Raw genomic sequence first — 22,548 nt, forward strand, 5'->3', positions numbered from 1 at the left:
AGAAAGGCATACAATAGGACAGTGTTTCTTCTTTTCATTACTTGATCATATGAGTCTCTTCATCAGCATCATAAAACTCCTCATCTTCACTTCCACTGCTTGCAGAACTGTCTTTGTCTCCAGACTAGAAACAAAAATTAAGTCATTGGTTAGTGCAGAAGCCACTAAGTCAAAATATGTAAGCGTGAACCATTATACCTCTGTTGGAATGCTGGTAGAGAAGATACAAACAGAAGACAGGTCAAATAATTTTATTAAAATTTTGTAAAGAAAGTTATGTGAATCAAGATGTGTCCTCCATTCTTCAAAATCTCTTAACAGAATCAAAGAATATTAGGGGTTGGAAGGGACCTCCCAAGATCATCCAGTCTAACCCCCATGCCAGAGAAGGACCAAAAAAACTAGGGCAGATCACTCAGAAAGGCATCCAGACAGGTCTTAAAAGTCTCCAGAGAAGGAGACTCCACAACCTCTCTGAGGAGCCTGTTCCAGTGCTCTGTAACCCTCACAGTAAAAAAGTTCTTCCTCATGTTGAGCTGGAACTTCCTGTATTCAAGTTTGAATCCATTGCCCCTCATCCTACCACAGGGCACAAGTGAAACGAGATTGTCCCTGCCTTCTTGATGCCCAGCCCTCATGTATTTATAGACATTAATTAGATCTCCCCCTCAGTCTTCTCTCTAGACCGAAAAGCCCCAGGTCTCTCAGTCTTTCCTTCTAAGGCAGGTGTTCCAGTCCCTTAATCATCCTTGTAGCCTCTGTTGGATATCAAGAGTCATCTCTTGAGATGGGCTTCTAGCAGATGGACTCATTGCTCCAGCAGTACACTAGATAATACACACAGGAGAGAGACTAGCTAGAATGGTTCTGAAGTGATAATCTACTTGGTTTTCTTAAGTCTAAGGTCCCTAGTCTGTAGTGAGCTACTGCAAACAGAGGCTTAGAACAAAGGGATTACTTGATTAGGTAAGAGCTTCTCCATCCTGTATTACTATTTCTCCTTGTGGTAGAATGGACGTTTTCCTGTGCAAGTTCAAAAAGATCCCCCTTGCAATACTAAGGATGTTATGAAAAAGGGAAAATATATTACCAGTTCATATGTTCAGAAAGGAAACTCCCTATTACAGACACATCTACTCTTGCCAGAGTCCTTTTAACAACACAGTTTACATCAGATACCCAAACTGATACCCAAGTTACCTATTAAAGTAATTGATTTTTATTCAGTCAGTGTAACATTTTTCCATGAAACTGATATAAACCAAACACAGTTAGTCACATGGCTTACTTTCAGGTAGTCCTGTGAGGAACACGGAGTTGAACCTGATAATCCTTACGGATCCCTTGCCACCTGAGATATTCTACAATTCCATGAAATTATTCCAGTTAAGAAGATTCTCTTGCAAGTATAAACTCCATCTATTTAGTTTTTTTCACTCTGATTGCACCCAACCTAAAACTTCTGCCTGTCTAGTCATATGCAAAGAAGGCTGAGAGAGGGTGAAAAAGAGAAATGGAAATCATGTTCCTGACTGACAGTACCATGCAAGAAAATCTGTAGCTTTAGATCTGTCTTCTGAAGAGTTTTGCTACAGAAATGTGTGTTAACTGCAAAGGAATTTCAAACAGTTTGAGCACCAAGACCTGTCAGAAGATATATGTCATGCTTTTTTCTGGATTTCTAAAATCATTTGAGGAAAGTCAGGCTATCACTGGATGCTGTCCAAATTGAATATCACATTTATGCATGCTAACAGGGACAAAACCTTATTTTGGGCAACCAGAATGCATGTTATCCTCAAAGTGGTACAAAAGGACAGTGGATTCCACAGGGGGAATTCAGAGTATGCCAAATAAATTCTACATCTTTCTTACAGCTGCTCCGTAAGACCTCTCCATGGCCTTGTCAAATAGGGTTAATGTTTAACAACTTCTCATTTATCAGCACTTTCTTTGTGAGCTTTAAAATAAACCCCTAATATATCACAGGCATTCCAGATAATACTGCACTGAAGTTACAGGATTACTTCAGGCCTGAACTGACAACTTTTTTATTTCACGTGGGGGATAACAGGGGATCCCCGTTTCAGTGGGGATAAGTGTTCTTGAAGAATGTTATCTCTTTTTTTTTCCCCCCCCCATTTCTGGATACTGTTCAGGTTGGGGTTTTTAAGAAGGCCATAGAAATGGAAGCAGGAAACATTTAAAATGAGAAGACTGCTTAACATAAGTGAACCAATTCATGCAAATAATGATAGACAATACTAGTCATCCCAGAGGACAATACTGACCTTACTTGCTTAGAAAGGAAAAGAAAAATATGACTTTACTCTCCTCCAGTTTATAGCACCTGCACTGTTTGCTAGAATTGTTTTTTGTTAGTAAGCCACCTGCACAGTTAAGATGTAATAATGATGTAATTACCAAAATAACAGCTGGTATAAGCTTGATGTAAATGTATATGATGGATTTGTGCAGCCAGCAAGAAAGTGGTGCCATAACAAATTATCCAGAATGGGTAAAAGTGTTTATAAAACATGCATGTAAAATACCTAAAGTGTAAAACTGTTACAGTGCTGCCTCTTTCAAGCTTTCTTCGAGGTTGTTTTTGTCACCAAACTGTGCTGTCCTGTCAAGAATTGTTACAGCTAAAATTGTAAACAAGGCAACATATGTTGAAGCCTTTGAAAGGAAGCAACTGCTCTGATTCCAGAAGTAATTTTTTCTCTGTCTCCTGATTCCTGTGAAAGTAAGTTTGACTGCCTTTGAATCACAGTCTGCTTGACCAAAAATTAATCAAAAGTAAAATGTATTAAGGTTTCTGTCTCATCTCAACCTAATGGGACAACTAATATTTTATGGGTTGCCTTTCAAGTCTTCTGACCACTTATTCAATTTTTATTAGTTCATTGATACTTCGAATTTTGGGGCCAGGATTTAAACATTAAAACCTTACCTAAACTAAAATCCACTTCCCATTCTCTAGCTACTTTAATTCAAATCCATTCACTGAGAAGCAGCAAAGTAAAAAAACCTCCACACGACTGGAGGATGCACACATCTCAAGAGGTATCCAAGTGTTTGACAAAATTAGTTTATTAAGTGATGTGAAAAAAACAACATTCAAAGAAACCTCACAGAAAAACATCCCTACCACTACGTTAATGTCTGGGAATTTTGTAGTTCCAACCTTTTCAACAAGTCAACAGTGGGACAGACCTCAGAGGTTAGTCTATCTAGGACAGACCTAACAATTGACACTGCAGCAGAGCCAGGGCAGGGCAGAAGTAGTGTGCTGTCTTTGAGAACAGCCCTTAACAAACAGGCTTCTGTTTTATTTAATGTCTAAGGCTTCTCAGAAGCTGCAATGGCCAGCTTTGCATGAGGCATGCTGCAGCAATCCATCCTAGAGATTAGAGATGCACAGACATCACCGAGTCCTTTATGCCCAAAGGAAAAGATTGTAATCTTTTGGCCTTGAAGGGATGAATTAACCCAGCTGTCGTTCAGCCTGCATTTCCAGACAATGTTTCACATGTGATGGTAAAGTTACTAAACTATCTTCTGTATCTCCTTGGGGCCTATCCACCACAGGCCAAGAATCACTATCCTAATCTATTTAGAGTGGCATATTCAAGCTGACAGCCAAAATAAATACAACAGAAATGCAGTAAGAAAGAAAAATGAAGATACCTGTGAGCCACCTAGGATTTGCAACGACATGGCTTCATCACCCAGCCTCCAGTAGGAACATACCTGCAGGTCTGAAATAGTTTCTAGCAAAGGGCTGTTTAAGGTCTCTGGCAACAGTAAACTTAAGAGTCCAGACAGAAGACCAGTTGCTCCAAACACAATGTAAGGCAGAGACCACTGTACGGATTTCTGCAATAAATAACAGAGAGTTTAGATTGCTTCCCTCTAGTCCATACTTCATATTAAAGCACAATCTTCACAACCATTCCATTTGGCAACTGTTTGTGTTCATATTACAATCCTACTAGGTTTTTTTAAAAGCCGGTATTAGATCCACACAGATTTTGGAATAAACTTGAAAAGAAATGCCTGCAGGACTTCTACTCAAATCCTGTCCATAACATATGCACTTTGTAACAAACTTTGTAGTACGGAGGAGTTGTCACAGAATCACAGATGTGCTGGTTGGAAGAGATTTCTCGAGGTCATCTAGGCCAATCATTTACTTTAAGCATGCCAACATCCACACTAGACCAAGCCAATAATAGCTTAGGGTAACTAAGTATTGAAAAAACACCAAGGATAGAGATTAATCCTCTGAGTAAACTCTTCTAGGGCTGCATTAAGCCTCACAAAAAGAGTATTCTCCAAATTTCCTGTCTAACCCCCAAGCCAAACCGTGTGGCAGTTTACAACTGCTGTTCTAAGCTACTGGGAACATCAAAGGTGGCAATATTTCCCCAAGCTTTCCTCTGAAGACGTGCTCCAGGCTCTACAGAGCCTTAGTTACCCTCCACTGGACTCTGCGTCCCTCTAGAACTGGGAGGGAACTTAAATCTGTGGGACACTGACTGAGGCCCAATGTGTGCAGTTTGTCTATTTGTGATGAGAGGACATTGTTAGTTCCCATTGAACTTGTCATCCATTTTCCTCCCCAGATCTCTTCCAGCAAGGCTGTTACTCAGTCAGTTGGTTCCCAGCCTCTACTAACCATGTAATTAGGCCATACCAGACACAGAATTTTGTTCTTGTTGGCCTTCATGGGATTTCTTTTGGCCCAAATAGTCCTGCTGGACTCAAGATCTACTATTTGGTAAGTCAACCACTCCTTATTTTGCTTCCTCTAAAAATACGAAGAGGATGTATTCTGTCTTATTTCCTATTTGTCACCATCCACCCAATACTGACCCTGTCACTATCCCTTTGAGCTTGGTGGTCCATGAAACTTTCAAATCTAATATTCCTTTTATCCAGGACACATTTCCTCAGCTTTCAAACAAGAACCCTTCCTGTTCTTCTCTTTCCTCATCCTTATTACCTTCTGTAATGAAATGGTTGACTATCAAATCAAACTGAGAATGAATTTCCCTTAGTAAATCCATGTGACTGATACTGATTACCCTCTTGGCCTTCACATGCTCAGAAACAGACTGTGAGAGGCCATGCCCCATGATCTTATTAGAGTCTGATTTTGAGCTGCTCAGCCTGTAACATCCTTGGATCCCTTTTTTGATCTCACAAGATGCACATAGGATTAGCAATTTTTTTTCTTCCACAGTTATCAGTCACCTTCTTCTGCAACTATGGGTTATCACAGATGGACACTTGCCTCACTATCACAGCTCCTGCACCACCTCTTGGACAATCCTATTCCATGGAATGGAAAGCTTTCATCTTTAAGTGTTCTTGAACCTATTGCTCCTCCACTGTTTGCTGGCCCTCTGCTTCCTCAACTGTGCTGATAAGGAGAGTCTTGGGGTCAAGCTTTGCCTATGAGGACTTAAGCAAAAGTGTTACATATTTCAGCTTATTCCATCACATCCATCAAGAGGATGTCCATCCCCATTCAACAACAGGCTAAATATTGTCTCTACATTTTCTTTAGCTGATGGAATTTTTACTTAGCTATTTTTTGGTTTAGTTACTTTTTTATTTTAGCTAGGTTTAGCTTCAGCTGAGCTTTGGCCTATTATCACCCCTGACAGACTAAACAATGTTTCTGCTCCTCTTTTCACCCCTGTCCCTGTTTCCACATGGCTTGTTAAAAGCAAAACTACACTGGGAAAGGTTGGTGCAAAAGCATGAGTAATCTACAATACAGCTCCAAAATGTGTATGTTTACTTTCAAACAACCAGTAAAGCAAGCTCATTTAAAAAAAGGTGAGAATTTAACTATTTGTTTCAAAAACTCACTTTGTATAGTAAAGAGCAATTCTAAGTTGAGAAAATAACATCCTCTGATCAAATACAAATTCCATTCCAACCTTTTATATAAGATCTCCAGACAGAAGTTACTGAAAACATATAAAAATAGTTTAAGAAATTCCAAAACACAAAAATATTTAATTCTTCCTCAAATCAATGCTCATTTGTAATTTTCACTTTCATGGGATCCCTTCAAAAATTATAATCCACAATTTGTGTCTCCTGCAGTGCCAAATCTCTGCTAGATACAACATAACAGAAGCCCCAACTGCTGCATAAAACCTGCCTAATAAATCTACCTGGGAGACCTGCACCTGTCTTGCCTTTCCCTGTTGTACCCCAGAGGTGCTCACACTCTCACCTACCCCACATTTAATTCTGGAGATTAAAAGGCTCACTGTGCTTATCTGCCCTTTTACTAGACCTTTGCTTGATATAACAAGATGGGAAGCTGGCAGAGAGGAAACTTATTCCAGATGAAATCTGTCACATTAAAGTAATTGTCACTTGACCTCAGCAAGCAGTTTCTGTGAAGGAAAACTGGGACACTATTTTACCTACATACACATAAAGCTTTGAATATAGAGGAAAACAGTATCATCCCAGTATTTCTTTCTTCAGCATTTTTCTTTGCCACGACACACTGCTGTGAAGTTTGTGCTCAGGCCTGCTGATGTCTCAGGTCTCCACATGAACAACTTTATTCATTGAAATAAACCGTTTTGCCAATAACAATAATCCATGGATATTCAGTGAAGTGCACTTGATAGCAAAACTATTTATTCTCAGAAATATGAGTTATTGAGCCCTTATGCTATCTCTTAATGCAGCAGACCTTTTAATTCTGTGGGGTTTTTGCTATTTCCCACTTAGGATTTAAAAATTGGGAATCACCATCTTGATATTTGAAACTAGTATATTGTTCAAGTCCCAAAATCCTTACAAGGCTAAAACATCTGAACCAAATGCTGAGATTTTGTCTAATGACAGATACCTTTGGCCTCCCATTATATTGTTAGGACATCCAATTTACATACCTTAGTTTATATATATAGATTTTATTCAAAATATTCCCACCTCTAAGCCTCTGATACATCATACCCACAAAACAAAGAAATACATAACAGTGAAGAGTTCAGACAAACCAATGAAGGGACGAAAGGTGCAATGATTCCACCAACGCGGGAAAACATGGAGCAGGCACCCATTCCTACATTCCTAAGAAGAAAACAAAAAGCATTAATCAGTGAAAATTTTTTAAAGTGCCGTTAAGGAAAAACCCCCCCACATTTCAGTCATGACCTTGACCACATTTACTGGCAAAGAAAAGTCAAATGTAACTGAAGCTTGCCACAACAGGAACTAAACATACTCTTTGTGCTTAAAGAGAAGCAAAAATACCCAGCATGTTCAGAATTCTAAAATACATACACATACAGAGAGACAAGGGAAAAAAAAAAAAAAGCTATTTCAGTCAGTGCATGCCTGAAACTCTGACTAAATTCCTTCATCCAAATCCTATTTATCTGCAGATTTGCCCACCCTTGAAAGACACCATAGTATAGTTGCAGTGGTGGCCGATCATCAACAATACCTGGTTAAAATATCTACTAAAACTGCACCCATACAATAGATGCTGTCGTCTGTTTTGTAGGTAAAACCATGGGGGTACTTCTGCTTCTAGTGAGTAAAACCTTGCTATTGCTTACAAATGGCCTATGAAGCATCCAGTTACTTCTACAAAGTATATTAACCAGATATCTTCAGCGTTATTGGTTAAGCAAGTATGAATGTTTAACAGAGTTGTGTCTGGTTTATAAAACACTAAAAGAATTAGACATCACTACTTAGATAAATATCAGAAATAGTATTTTTATCCTTACAAGTGGAGAGAGGACTGTAAGCACAATGAGCAGCCAAAGAACTATTTTGCTGTTTATTTTGCATATGATTAATCTGAAGAAAACATTGCAAACCTGAGATAAGAGCAAGTGAGAAGATAAAGGAAGAAATTCAGCATGTAAGACTTCAGATAATCATTGTATGTAACTGAAACTCTCAAAAGAAAAGGTATAGTTAATAGAAAAAAAAACAGAGAAGTAAAAGGTGATCACATAAGAGCCAGAAAAATTAAGACCTTAAACTATGTTACCTGATCACCGTGGGATAAAGTTCTGATGTATAGATGTAGACAATGTTAAATGCAGCACTGATTGTCAGTTTCCCCAGCAAAGACAGAGAGTGACTATTCACCACTGCAAACACTCCAGTATCTGACAGAGAAAATTGAACCCCTGTAAGGCTTTTATTAACTCAGATACATCTCCATAATAATTTCAATCACACAATGGTATGGAGTGAAAAGGATCATACTAAAGAACCTATTATGTCACCCAAGCAATTTTGTATTAAAGGACAGTATTATACTGGAGGTGGTCTGTACCCTCAGGAAATCTCAAAACTCAAGAGAATCCAAAGGAGCATTATTTTAGGCAGCAATGATAGAAATCATCTAACATAGTTTATCTTCTTTGTCTATGCATTTATTACCTTTATTCGTGCAATCAAATTTGTACAAAGAGAAAAACTCCATGTAACACACCATAAAAAAATAACTGAAAAAAAGGGACATCCTTAAAGTATTAAAATCCTGCATTAAGGCTCTACTGGGGCATCACAGTTTAGAAATGTAAGATAAAAATCCTATAAACATACTAAAAGCTGAAACTAAAAGTCAAATTTTTGAGTTTAGCACTAACAAAGTATAAACTAGTTCTGAAGGCAAGTTGAAGAAAAGAATGGATACATTTTTCAAAAGTGACCAAGTTTTTTTTAGTAAAAAGAGCCTTATTACATAGTATGATAAAATGCTTCCAACATGATTACTTTAGGAGAAAAACAAAGGACAGGAAGATGCTATAAAGAACCGCACCAAATATCCTCTCCAGCTCAGTTCTGTCAGAACGGCTAGTGCTTATTTGCTTATACCAGGCAGAACACACTTTAAATGCCTTCCAAGGCTACAGCATAAGCCATTACTGCTTTGAACAAACCATGCTCAGTGACAGGTGCTTGTTTCTGACCAGTTAGCCATTCTGCTTTCTAAGGGACTTTGCTCATGGCTGACTGGCAGTTCAGCACACAGCTGGTGTTCTGGGGTCTCACTATCCTCTGAAAATCTCTCTTTTCACACATTATACTTGGACTGATTTGCAGAAACTACTTGATGACTGATACCAGCCTAACCAGAATATCTGAGTGTCTGGGCTTTAGCATCTGGAACACTTCTGAAACTCGAGTTGTATCCCTTTGAAAAAGTTTTACCTGATTCATTGCCATCCAGAGCAACTTATGCATACTCCCATAACCAACTTTTAATCTTTTTGAATCATGCTTCCAATGTTGAAAGCTTTTTCTCTCCTTTTCTTATGACAGGTGTTATAGATGCACATATCTTAAAAGCTAAGATTAATTTATGTACTTAGTTTTCAAAGGAAAAATTGCACACTGCAATTTTGTTTCTATTGCTTTGAAAAACATCAAAAAATCAAATTAACATTAATGTGTCTAGAAAAAAACCACTTGATTTCACATTTCTTAAAGACCCTTTCTTCAGAAAATTTTCAGAATTATCTCTGAACTGCAAATTATGTTGCCATATTACTAATACCACCACCATACCAGAATTGAAAACTCCAGAGCAGTAAGAAAAAGATGGAAACATGCCCCAGGCTTCAATTCTCAGGATCTTCTGACACTGATCATTGACTTGGACAGATACATACAAGCTGCATGGATGTTACTTACCCTGACATATCTTTTGGCTAATGGAGATACTCCAATAAGCATTAGTTCTTTGCGATTAAGTCAGAAACACTAGAAAGACCTTCTACAAAAGGAGTGATCGAGATGATCAGGTATAAAGGGCAGACTCCAAAAACAAAAGTTCAAATCCAATCCCTTTCTAACAAGCTTCCCTCAAGGTCTTAAGAAGATTGGTGTTTATCTTTAAGAGCTAGTCTCTCTGGCTTCAAAAATTGAGTCGCATGTGGTATAAGCTTAATCTACTGGCAACCATCAAATTTTTAAGCTATAGGATGCTGCGTTTACATAAACATTCTTATCACATATTTCAGAAACAAAAGGAAATATTTACCTTTCTTTTTAGGAAGAAACATGACAATAAGACAAGCCAGGCCTCCCAGAAACAGAAATGCACTCAGTGTTCGCTTCCGACCAAACCTGATGTGCAAGGATAACAAAGTTTTATTCTGCATTAGAACTGTGATTGGCAAAGCAATAAGTCCTCTAAATTAATGTTGTCTCTTTATTTGCAATTGGAAATTCTGAATGCCATCTCCCACAAACACTCCCTCTCACACTGTTTTCAAACAAGCTTCTGCACTGTTAAAAAATGAGCACCAAGAAGCCTTTATACAGTGTCTGACAGTTTCTAGGACTTATTTGCTTCGCAGTGTGTATGCACATTTATAAAGCTTCTCAGGAGACACGTAGAGAAGAGACTGGGAAGAGAATTCTACAAAAAGTGAGAGACATCGTCCAGAGTATCATGGCTCAGGAAAAGGCTAACGACTGGTAATCAACAGCTCTTCTCGCATACCAGTGCATACAGCAGCTTTTACACGAACCCACAGGCCGGCTTCAGGAAAGTTTAGTCACAGTAGCTTTGATTTAACAGTGAGAAGGAGGATTACGAGAGCGCGGTGGGAAGAATGCCACCTCGTGTTAGCACAGAGTCAGCACAACGAGGTTCCACCGATCCAGATCAGCCTCATCTCTGAGTCGAACTCAGACGGCTCATTCAATGTAAGCTACTGAGAGCAAGTCAAACTATTGTTATTTGAAGTAAAGAGATGCCAGTGGCACTTTCAAATAAAAATGCATTTCCCAAGAGAATATAATGAAGTAGTAGCATTGAAGCAGGGCACCTTAGACAACAGATACAAGCAAGGCGATGCAACGCACAGGAAACCTATCCTTGAGAAAACTGTAACAGAGCAAAACCCTGAATGGGTTAGTAATTTCATACTTACCACTTTTGGTTAATCAAGTAAATACAGATTGGGTATGCTGGGATTTCTACCAACCCTGAGAGGGCTAAATTGGCGTAAATGCTTCCACCCAAATCACCCACATTAAGGGTAAGACCATAGTAAACCAAGCTGCACACAAACCTGTGAAGGACAAAAAGAGTAAAATCAGAACTGCCACTTTTGCCTGCCAAATCAAAGCACCAGTCTGGCACAATACACCATCAACTATATTTAATGTTTCAGAAGATGGCTCTAAAAATGTTTCTCTACAGGCGTAGTATAGTTCCTAGGTAAAGAAACCATTTTGTCTCTGCACGGACCCAATTCCTGACTTACTACTCAGTTAAACTTCAGACTACACTTTAGAAGTATGTATATAAATTATTAAAAAATTAAAGTATTAGTATTATATTGATTTGAAAAATTAGGCATGCCTTTTTTGCTTTTACCATGTTTCATTTTTGTCCATACTTTCCAGTTGTGTGTAAACCTTTCCTCAGAGAGTTCAAATGACACTTCCACCTTCTTTTAATTTCTACAACCTGGCCTAATTTCATTCATTCCCCAAATACAATGTTTTACTTTTCTTTTGTAGCCATGACTGGCTGTCTTTTCTACAGAGAAGAAAGGAACAGGTCACTATTTAATTCTGCGAGAAATTTGCAATTCTCATTTAAGGAGCAGAAAAAACATCTTTTCTACAGCAAACTTTGCAAAAGCAACCAGAAGAGTTTTGTGTTGTCTGCTACAAAATACAGCCATTTGTTCTTCTGTTAGTCAAAACATCATCTCCAAATATATGCATTATAAAAGCAACTGTATGAACTATAATGCCAGAGGACTCACATACCATGTCATACATAAAAATTTATTTCAAAGTGGCAGCAAAAGACCTCAGGGATAGAAGAACTATCTGCACAAACCAGACACTTTTTGGAGAGTTAAATTTCTCCTGGTGCCTAGAGGTAGCACCATGGGTTCCTGCTCCTTACTACAGCAACTGCTAGCACTGGCAGCACTTTCTCAAGAAAACAAACACACTTTTTAGCCAAGGTAAGTCACCCACCTACTAATGAGCTCCTTGCACACAAAACAAAGAATAATCCATGTGACTGAAAGTACTGACAAACAGCACTGGGCCAAAGAATATGACTAATCTCAGCAGCCTCCAGAAAGGAAGAGGTAATTCTCAACTACTTTGAAACTGAAAAAGCATAATTGCAATGCAAAGATAAACCAACTCTGAACCAGACTGTAAAAATGGCAGGAAGCTGAATCAGGGGAGGTTTAGGTTGGATATCAGGAAAAGGTTTTTCACCCAGAGGGTGGCTGAGCACTGGAAAAGGTCCCCAGGGAAATGGTCACAGCATCAAGCCTGCCCAAGTTCAAGAAGCGTTTGGATGACACTCTCAGGCACATGAAGTGATTCTTGGGGTGCCCTACACATGGACATGAGTTGGTCTTGATGATCCTGATGGGTCCCTTCCAACTTAGCATATTCTACGATTTTATGATTCTATGAAAATGGCTTAACCTTAGAAATGCACTAAGGAAATATTATAATAAAAGGATCCTTTTTAGGTACAGTGCCTAACAATACATGCGGAGACTAAGTGAAACCTGCAGGATGAGCCAATTCACAGCAACATGTTCTCTCAAAGTCTTAGGCAACAGTAGCACAGCAGGGTCTACAAAGTATTTCAAGTACCAAGTGAACATCATGATCAGGGTGCGTCCCAAGAGAATCTTATGTCGAAACAGATCCAAGAAGCTGCCAGCCTCTCTGGAGCTCCTCTCTGCTGGGAGTTTTAATGAAAAAGTGCACTTCTGCTTGCGGTTCCTCTTCGCAATGAGGTAGAGGGCATCTTCTGCTTCACTCAGCCGGCCTTGTGAATAGAGCCAGCGAGGGGACTCTGGAATGAATCTGAAAAGCACATGCATACACAGACAGCGTTAGGGCTTCTCTTCTATGAGGCTGGACTGGTCTATGGAAACAAGGCTGAAATACATTTCAGTATAACAGAATTTTTTCAAATAACCCTTCAGGTGTAGAATTAACCTACTGAAACAGAGACAAAGCATCTTGAAAGGAAAGAGAATCTAAGTCACACGTAATTTAGATATCAAGAAATTTCACTGAATATATACATATATACCCACACATACACACAATACTATAAATTATGTTATCATTAGGACTCTTAGGAGAACTCAGAATTAAGGAGGAACCACATTACTACAAGTAACCACAGGGTGGTTTTGTAACACTATTACAAACTGTCTTCTGTTTCTCATTTTCCAACTTTTCCCCTAAATCTCTCTCCTGTAGACAGGAAGGCAGAGTCTGTGCAAAGATGATGATGCTCTTACTCCCCATGAACACTGTTCACTATGATGCCAACACAGCCTACAAAACAAATAATCTTCTATTACATTTGAATCCCTGAAACGTATAATTAAAACTTTAGTCTTTTGACGGAAGCTTTAAGATTTTTGCTTATGACCAAGTCACATTTTTCCTTTAAATTTAAAGGAAAAATTATCCTAGGGTTGTACAGAAGATCTTAGGAGCATGTCCTCTCCTTCCATTAAAAAAAACATGATAGCATTTTCTGCAGAGCAATTTTTAAGCAATGTGGCAAGGAGAGAGTGCGAAACTTAGAATAAAAAAATACTCTTACAGCAAAACAGGCCTCAGAGCACAGCTCTGAAGTCCAAAGCATAAAGCACTTCAAAAAACTGTTAATATAAATCTGAAAGTTAAGAACTTTTCCCAAACTCCCCAACCACTAGGTTTTGAAATATCAGAAGTGTCATCTCTGCCTTTTACCTCATGAGCAGCCTGCAGCCTCTAAGACCTTTCTCTGAATCCTGATGCTTCCTTTGAAAGGATGTGTTGATGCTTTAGCAAAGATTTTATTAAAAAAGTTAGGAACTGAAGTTAAATACATGTTGGAAGGAAAAAAAGCTTCAAGTTTAAACAACAGGTAAACAGATAAACATTTTCTTCTTGCAGTTACTAAGATTTTGCTGCAAGGAAGTATATAAGAACAGCACATTGCATCATATAGCTTTCATTGAAGAAGTCCACAAGCACAAAACTCCTACTATGTCAATAAAGACAACCTCTTCCTACTCTTTTCTAATCATACTTGAAAAACAAAAGGAAGCTGCCTATTTTTTGCTTTTGCATGTCACCTTTAAAACTCTACGTGCAAGCAATTTTCATGCTGCTTCTTCTGTGTAAGCACAATTATAAGGGAAATACCATGTTATCAGATAACTGCAAAAACATTCCTGTAACGTTTAACATGTATATATAGTGTCTTGCATGTGTGCTGGTGCATTTTTTCTTACTTTTGACACCTTTCTTAATGAAACTCAGTCTGAAAAATAACTTACAGAGAGAGAAGAAAGACAACTGTCCCTTCTAGGTTAACCACAACAGCCAGAGTCCTCCAGGAACGAATGAAGTAGCCTAATAAAGCATACTGGGCAATTCCCACGGCGAAGAACAAGCCACCAATAGATCCTAATACACAATTAAAAGAAACACATTATCACCTCTTTAAGGAACATTTTTTAACAATTAACACATGGGAACAGACAGAAACTAACACTTCACTACGAAAAATTCACCCTGCAACAGAGGCAAAATCACAGCTATTTCACCAAAGAACATTCTGCCCTTCATCCATCCAGAAAAGTATTACATCCAATTGCAAAGATCTATACAAGTTCAAAATGCATCATTCTACACCCTCCATACTCAAAGCCCCATGAACAATTCAGTCTTGCAATTGCAAACCTAAGTATGTTTCAGCTTTCTATGTCTAAGTTTAAATAGTACAAACCATTGGAAAACTTATTTTTAGGAATTCATAGTATGCATTTGTAGCTCCCATGACTTGGATGATACCCTGTTTTAACAGTCTCAGCACAGCATTTCTTTGGCACTTGTCACAGACTGGGTAAGTCAGGCCCATGAGCTCTAACAGTACAATTTATATGCATCATACCTGAAGGACAGCATCAGCACTAGCAACCAAGACAGTTAAGGGTGTCTCTATCTTTTGTTTTAAGGTTGATATAAGACAACTTTTATTTATTTATAAGGAACAGTTGTCTCATCTTCCTATTCTTTGGAAACATTGTGGATGTCTTTTTGAGAACTGCCTGGAATAAAATAATTGCTATTAAGCATACAAATGCTAAGCTTCGTTTAGCAGAGTCCAAACTTCTGATGAATAGAGCTCAGCTATCACACACAAACCCTGCATGAGTATTTAGCTGTTCAAAGTTGACAGGGGATGTCTGAACTGGACCTTCATCAGCTTGAGTGATGCAGAAATCTGAATGGCCCCATGTCACCTACTGTATTAGTTTAAGACTCATACTAAACAAAACAGGGCTCAAAGGGCTCACTGTGGTCACAAAGATCCTCAAGCAGAGTTAAATTCACAACTGCTATGATGTTAGCTTTGGTGTGTCTGAAGTGGCGTGTGAGACTGGAATCTATTAATTCACAGAACCAAAGAATGCCAGGTTGGAAGGGACCTCAAAGATCATCTGGTCCAACCTTTCTAGATAATACTATAGTTCATATGAGATGGCTCAGCACCCTGTCAAGCTGAGACCTAAAAGCGTCCAATGTGGGGGAATCTACTACTTCCCTTGGGAGACTATTTCAGTGTTTGACCGTCCTCATGGTGAAAAATTTACCTCTCGTGTCCAATCAGAATCTCCCCAGGAGCAACTTGTGCCCATTACCCCTTGTCTTTTTCCTGTGACTCCTTGTAAATAGGGAGACTCCATCTTGGTAGCCACCCTTTAAGTACTGGAATGTTGTAATAATGACGCTGACAGTCAGACTTTACCTGCTAATGCCCAGTAGGCAGTACCCACACACTCATTCAGTAGAACAAAGGCCACCAGTGACATCCCACCATTCATCATCCCTACCAAGAAGCGAGAGATGGCAAAGAATTCATACGAGGGTGAGAATCCATTTGCAATAGCAAACAAGATGTCAAGGGCAAAACCTGGAAAAGCAAGACAAAAGGTTTCATTTCAGAGGAGTACCTAAAGAAGAACAGAAGCATCAGTAGCTTTATGTGATGTTCAGTGGCATCTGTCCCAAGTAATCACAGTCAAAAACTACAACACACTGCTACATACCACAGGTTTAGGCAGACATTTAAGCACCTAAAGTCAGTACCATAAAAGGGAGGACACAAAAGGAGTGGTTTTTGATACATAATTTGCAGTAGTAAACCTTCAAATTCAGTTCACAGCAGACAATTTTTTCACATACTCGTAACTATTGTCTGGCTCATTAAGATGGTTTGGTATTTATTCCTATACAGAAGTCACAGATTAAGTATATGACCAAATATCTCCCCTCATTCTTGGAAAGAAGTCCATACAAACTAGCAAACAGAAACATTACCAGGGGACAGTACATGAGGAGTTCGCACTGCATAGCAGGCCCACCTTTATTTGCTTTGAATGAGGTTGTTCCTTTAAAAAAAATTAAAAAAATAAATCTGGTTTTTACTGCTACATGTTCCTCCATTGACATACAACTTATAAGCACATACACAAAACATGAACCATGTTGCTTGATCCAGGGACAGTATAAAAAACTTCAGCTTTAAAACAATGAAGATCACAAATACATAAAAATTATATCATGGCAGATAGCAGATAAAAGGTGCAACAAATTCTAAGCAGGTTATGCATGTAAAAAATAACAAGAATTTTTTTTAAAAAAAATCACTAAAAATATTAAATGCAATCTGTGGAGATCCCATGAGCACTGTGTGCAGTTATGGGCACCACAGTATAGGAAGGACATTGAGGTGCTGGAGAGGGTGCAGAGAGGGGCAACTAGGCTGATTAGGGGTCTGAAGAACAGGTCTTATGAGGAGAGGCTGAGGAAGCTGGTGCTGTTCAGCCTAGAGAAGAGGAGGCTGAAGGGAGACCTCATTGATCTCTACAACTATCTGAAAGCGAGGCAGGTGTTGGCCTCTTCTCCCTGGTGACCAGTGATAGGACAAGAGGAAATGGGGTCAAGCTGCACCAGAGGAAGTTCAGTCTGGATATTAGAAAAAATTTCTTCACAGAAAGAGTGGTGAGGCATTGGAACAGGCTGCCCAGGGAGGTGGTAGAGGCACCCCCTGCAGGTGCCTAAAACCAGAACACCTCCCAGACATTCAGAAGGTGATGGAATAGCCAAATATTAATTTCTTGTCGCTACCAATTCCTGAAGAATACTAGAGGGACCAAAAAAAAATAAATTAAAAAAAAAATAAAATCACAGCACGTCATTCCCTGTAAGCTGTCAGCAGGTACAGGACTCTTTGTCACTGATCTTCAGAGACACAACACCTCTACTTCAATCATTTTGTTAGGTGGTAGTGGTTACCTGTGAGATAGACTTTCTTTCTCCCGAAGCGATCTGAGAGCTGGCCAAAGGAGATTGCTCCAACAAACACACCGCTGAAGTAGAAAGAACTGGCAGCACTGACTTTGTATGATGTGTTGCCAATTAAAAACCACTGGATGGGGGGCAGGGGGGAAAGAAAAAAAAGAGAATTAACCAGAATCCAAGCAGCTTACCAACAGCTAATAATTGGAGGGGAATGACGTCCTTGAGCAAAGACTGCCCAAGTCCCCTAAGCATCACATTCTGTCAGTCATGAAATAATCACCAAACCACAACTGCTGTTTCCCAGACTAACTGGGTGGTACTACCAATTGCACAGTTGTCTCAGATCACATGCAGTCATTGATTCTGAAATCAAGGACAGATCCCTCAGAATACTGTAATTTTTGAAGCCTTCTCCCACTTTCCCTTTTATTGACTTTTCTCACATAAATCTATTAGCTTAAATAGTTTTACCTCTTGACATGTGTCACTACCATGTGTAGGCATACTAAGCAAAAAACAAAAATTATGGTTTTTGTCCAAAGATATTCCTGCATATATTCCTCCTTATGAACTGTCTTGTCACTGAGAAACTCTTTGGTAGCATTAGACAGGTCTTCTGGTATTGCAAATACTCATCTTTTTTACAGTCTACTTTGTGTCATTTCCAGTTCTTCTCAATTCCAAATACAAACCTGACCCTCCTATGTTTGATTGTTACAGACTTAATGTCTCAGATTGAACCTGACAGGAAATTCTTTCCCCCAGAAAACTGTATAATGAAAATATGCCATGGTCTCACTGTTCAAAAGCAATTTCTTTTTGTATTCTAAAAACTCCATATCTTGTACTTTTTTTTTTCTACCTCTCTTGCATCTTGAGATAATGTTTTCTTTTAGTGACACCCAACTTTTCTTCCTGTGCTGGTAAGCTGGTGATTATGTCATTATCCCTGCAATAACATTCTAATCTCCTCATAATCTTCTCTGCCTCTACCAAAACCCCATTAGACATGCTTTCTAGCAAAGCTTATATTATTTCAGAGCTCAGTTACAAACTATTTCACCATGAGAACAGAGCCACACAATTAAACCTCACCAAGATTTTGGGAGCTAACAAAACAAAATAATTCAGAATATCTGGGAAAACAACTTGCTTACTCTCAGTATACACTTAATTTTTAATTGCCTCTTTAATGGTAAGGTGCTTACTGACATGGTAGGTAATGAGTCCATAGTATGTCAAGACTGACAAAATTCAATTTTAAGACTAACCACATGGCCACAAATTGGCTTTTGAAGTTTCTCTAGAATTTAGGAACTATTCACAGAAAAATACATTCGTATAACAATAGAATGAGATTAATTTTATCTTGAAGTAACACAGTCAGTTTGTTTTATAAAAGCTACAAGAATCACACTCTAACTTTTGGTATAGAAATTAAAAAAGCTGCCAACACCGAAACTCAGTGACATCACATGTTTTCTGAATCACCCAGGGATTAAGGGATAATTTGGCTGTGAAGCAAAATCACTTCTGCAAATTAATCTCAACAGCTAAGAAGCCCTTTAAAGGGCTCAAGGCTTCTCTACATAAAACATCTCACATATACATGCCTGATATTCATATATCAAGCTTTTTACATCACAATATTTTTTTCAGTGTAAGTTTACAATTGTCATGTTATCAGTAAGTGATGCCACAAGATAAGCATTAAAACACCCTCCTCAAATGTAGAAAAAAGCTTCTTCACATATCAGTAATGAAATTAGACAGTGATAACCCCCAAATAAGTGCAATCACACTAAAATATTCGTATTTAACACAACACAGTTTCCAAATATACTACACATTCTGCTAACAAATTAAATAAAGGATTTTAACAGTGGAAAACAGGAGAAGCAACAAGATTGTATACACATAGAATTTACTGAGAACTATGTTAAAGAGCTTTAAAGCAGAATCTACACAAGTTGCCCTGGGGTATTTTTTTAATTTGTATTTTTTGAGTAAACTGTTCTTTACCTGCTTTTCTTTTATGCAACTAAAATGCATAAGAATCTTTATAAAATGTATGTCCTAAAACACTGCTAGGCTACATAAACATGTCTGGCATGTCAAGTTTAAGAGAATAAAAGTCTCCTTGATAAAATGAAAAGCAAAAAAGAAAACGCCCACAGAAAGTCTGAAAAACCTTACTGAGCTTTAAATAGTGATCAAAAAAAATTCACCATACATGAGGATCTTTGTTTAAACCATGTTGTAAGTACTCATATCCTCTTCATTACCAGAATAAGAAGCAATGCCTGTTGTACACAACTGCTTGGTATTATTCCAAAGCTTGCAGGTTTTATTAGTATGCTCATAACAAATAAAGTGTTTTACAGGACTAATTCAGACAGCATTATTGTCTCTAGACAATAGCCATGAATTATCAAGCAGTACTACACTTAACACAACTGCATAGTTCTAAATTAAGGTCTTGTAACAGATGCACTCAGACAAGGCTCTTGCACCGTATGGTTTGACATTAACAAATACTGAAGGCCCCAGGAAGGGCAGGTGCTGCACACATCAGTGTGGAGTCTGGAATAATTTCTGCAGGGGCCATGGCTAGACCATGAAAGAAGACACAAAACACAAAGGCCACACCAATAAAACTAGAGCTTCGGTTTAGGATAGAATGAGGAGAGGAAAAATTTCTTTACTGAAAGAAAAACTTCTTTACCGAAACAGTGGTCAAGCATTGGAATAGGCTGCCCAGGGAGTAGTGGAGTCACCACCCCTGAAGGTGTGCAAAGAAGTGTTTAGACGTGGCAATTCAGGACATGGTTTAGTTGACATGGTGGTGTTAGGTTGACAACTGAACTTGATGACTTTATGGGTCTTTTCCAATTATGATTCTATGAGTTCCTTGTCTACTTGACTCCCCACTCACTGCTCATGCCTTTCCTCACATCTGGAGCTGCAAAGACTGCAGAAGCCACAACCTCTCCAGTTTCTCCACTGGTTGCTAATTGCATGACAGATGCACTACATGTATTTCACCTTAGCAAATTGGCCAGGAAGAGCTCATGACACATAAAGGATTTTGAGTGCATTTGTACAATGAATGACATGATTCCAGGATGGTAGTGAAACCAGGCTATGGGATCCAATACATAACTTTCATATGGAAAAGGTGTGAAGTTTTGGACCAGAACTTTGGTCAAGATCTGCAAAGCAAAATAAAGCTAGCTTTTGTTGCCAGTAAAGATATGAATAGATTACTTGTAGTCTACCTGAAAGGTAGCATGTTTCATTTGTCAATCAAAACATGCATTATTAGTATGGGATAAAGAAGCAGTACAACCAGCCCCTGCAACTGACCCAGTCAGATCTACTACTCAAACATGAGGCAGAGATATATATTTCAGACTTACCTCAGAGACTATTGATGTGAAGCTGCTGCTGAAATGTACGTGCTCATGCACCTCGCTGCCATTGGCAGTCAGAAGCCATTCCCCAAAAGCTCTCTGCTCACTTGCTGACGGGTTGCTATGGCTCTGATTGACTGAGAGCTCTTGGAGATCCCAGTGGTAGGGAGGAGTTGCACCCACCAATGCAATGAGGATGGCTTCAGTGGCCACATAGAGCTGGCATGAAAAACAAAAAACATCAAAGAGGCTAAATAAACATCCAAGCAAGACTTCCTCTGCAGATGGATCAAATCAGTACTAAAAAATTCCTATTTTATATTTGCTTTCTACTGTTATAAGGGGCCACATATAACCCCTGTCTACCAAATACCACATACTAAAGAGCTATCATTTCAATATAATGGTTCTTGCACCTTTTATCTGCTAAACATTTGAGAAAAGAAGTTTCTTTCCTGACACACTTCCCTTAGAGGTCCCTCAACTCCCACATACAGAAAACACATATAAAAGAAGTTGTTAGTAGTACTAAGGAGACAAAATAAAAATATTCTTAAATGCAAGTATATTACTCCACTATAACCTCTCACTCCACTTGCGTTCATTCCTCTAATCTGATATTTGGAATAGGTCTCCTCACTGTTTCATATCTAGTCATTCCCAGTTTTACTTAAATTAATTATTTCCTATTTTTTAATCTTCCATGAACCTATTTTACTCTTAAAAGAGAGACAGAGGCTAACTTGTGAATGTACATACTCACTTTTTATGTATCTACACGTTTATATGTGCTCAAAGTCTAAATACAGTGATTAACAGCAGGTTTTGTTTAGGAATGAATAAATAAAACTGCTGGAAACCCAGATGCTTCTAGCCTGGTCTAGAGCAGGGTCACGGCTGCTTGGTCAGAAAAACATTCACAGGTCACTGCTTTAAAAGTCTACATAGCAACTTAGCCTCAAAATCCAGTGGTTTTAGACCTGTTTGAACATAGAAGTGCCATGAGTTCCACAACAAAGACAGATAAGGTCTTCTGAGACAAAAACAGTTGCTGGTAAAAACACAAAGACTCCCTGCTCTCCAAATAAAACTGCCACTTGTCCCAAGCTCTCACTGAGGTAAAAATAACTCAGCACAGTAACTCCTGACCAAAAAAAAAAAAAAAAAAAATCCTGTTGTTTCTCCTGCCTACTTCCTCCATTAAAAAAACCAACAAAACAACACACCTTACTCATGCTACTCCCATCCACAAACCCCACTTCAGACACCTCCTGAAGACAGTCCCTGCTCTGCTCCCAACATGTCATGTACCCATACGAAGTGTGTTCTCCCAGAAGGCTGCTTCCCAAGTAATTCTTGAAACTGGAAAGCCCATGGATAGGCACAAACAAACAAACAAACAAATCCAAGGACCTACGAATTCTGATGCAAGCATCACCAGGTAATCCTGAGTAGGTGAGCAACCAGTGTTATACAGATTTAAATGACAATTACAACTAAATTTTCATAGAGACCCCTGAGTTATTATCTGAAAGCATTTGCCTTCCATCCGTTCTTTTATGCATGCTACATAATAAATTTCTACTGTAGTGGCAGGAGGTAAATAAATATTTTTTTAAAAATAGTTCTCTTTTTTTAATATAAAATTATTGAATATCAAAGTAATTTGGAAGAAAAATGTAAGCTATTAACTATGTAAGCTAAACAACAAATTCTAGATAGAAAACAATGAAAAGTAAAAGGCTTCATC

At 38.5% G+C, this 22,548-nt stretch overlaps 1 protein-coding gene across 1 annotated transcript; it reads right to left on the reverse strand.

Annotated features, from left to right (window-relative positions):
* Nucleotides 1-31: 31 nt before the first annotated feature.
* On the reverse strand, nucleotides 32-22,105 carry SLC22A15 (solute carrier family 22, member 15). Its single transcript, XM_009998255.1, has 12 exons — nucleotides 22,025-22,105; nucleotides 20,805-21,017; nucleotides 17,380-17,512; nucleotides 15,830-15,994; nucleotides 14,355-14,484; nucleotides 12,661-12,876; nucleotides 10,953-11,093; nucleotides 10,055-10,140; nucleotides 8,051-8,171; nucleotides 7,044-7,116; nucleotides 3,694-3,882; nucleotides 32-124 (listed from the first exon to the last, which is right to left on the reverse strand). The coding sequence occupies exons 1-12, from the start codon at nucleotides 22,103-22,105 to the stop codon at nucleotides 38-40; spliced, it is 1,635 nt and encodes a 544-aa protein (XP_009996557.1). The 3' UTR covers nucleotides 32-37.
* Nucleotides 22,106-22,548: the final 443 nt, after the last annotated feature.

This window comes from Chaetura pelagica, unplaced genomic scaffold (assembly GCF_000747805.2).
Source record: "Chaetura pelagica isolate M959 unplaced genomic scaffold, ChaPel_1.0 scaffold65, whole genome shotgun sequence".
In the NCBI taxonomy this organism is placed as follows: Eukaryota; Metazoa; Chordata; class Aves; order Apodiformes; family Apodidae; genus Chaetura; species Chaetura pelagica.

What these genes read in the sequence shown, in the direction of transcription:
- SLC22A15 (XM_009998255.1), bottom strand. Translation starts at nt 22,105, where the DNA reads ATGACATGTTGGGAGCAGAGCAGGGACTGTCTTCAGGAGGTGTCTGAA. An exon ending in TCACATCAATAGTCTCTGAG is followed by an intron (nt 17,513 to 20,804) that starts GTAAGTCTGAAA and finishes CCCCCCATCCAG; the next exon opens with TGGTTTTTAATTGGCAACAC. An exon ending in CTTTATCCCACGGTGATCAG is followed by an intron (nt 7,117 to 8,050) that starts GTAACATAGTTT and finishes TTTTCTTCTTAG; the next exon opens with GAATGTAGGAATGGGTGCCT.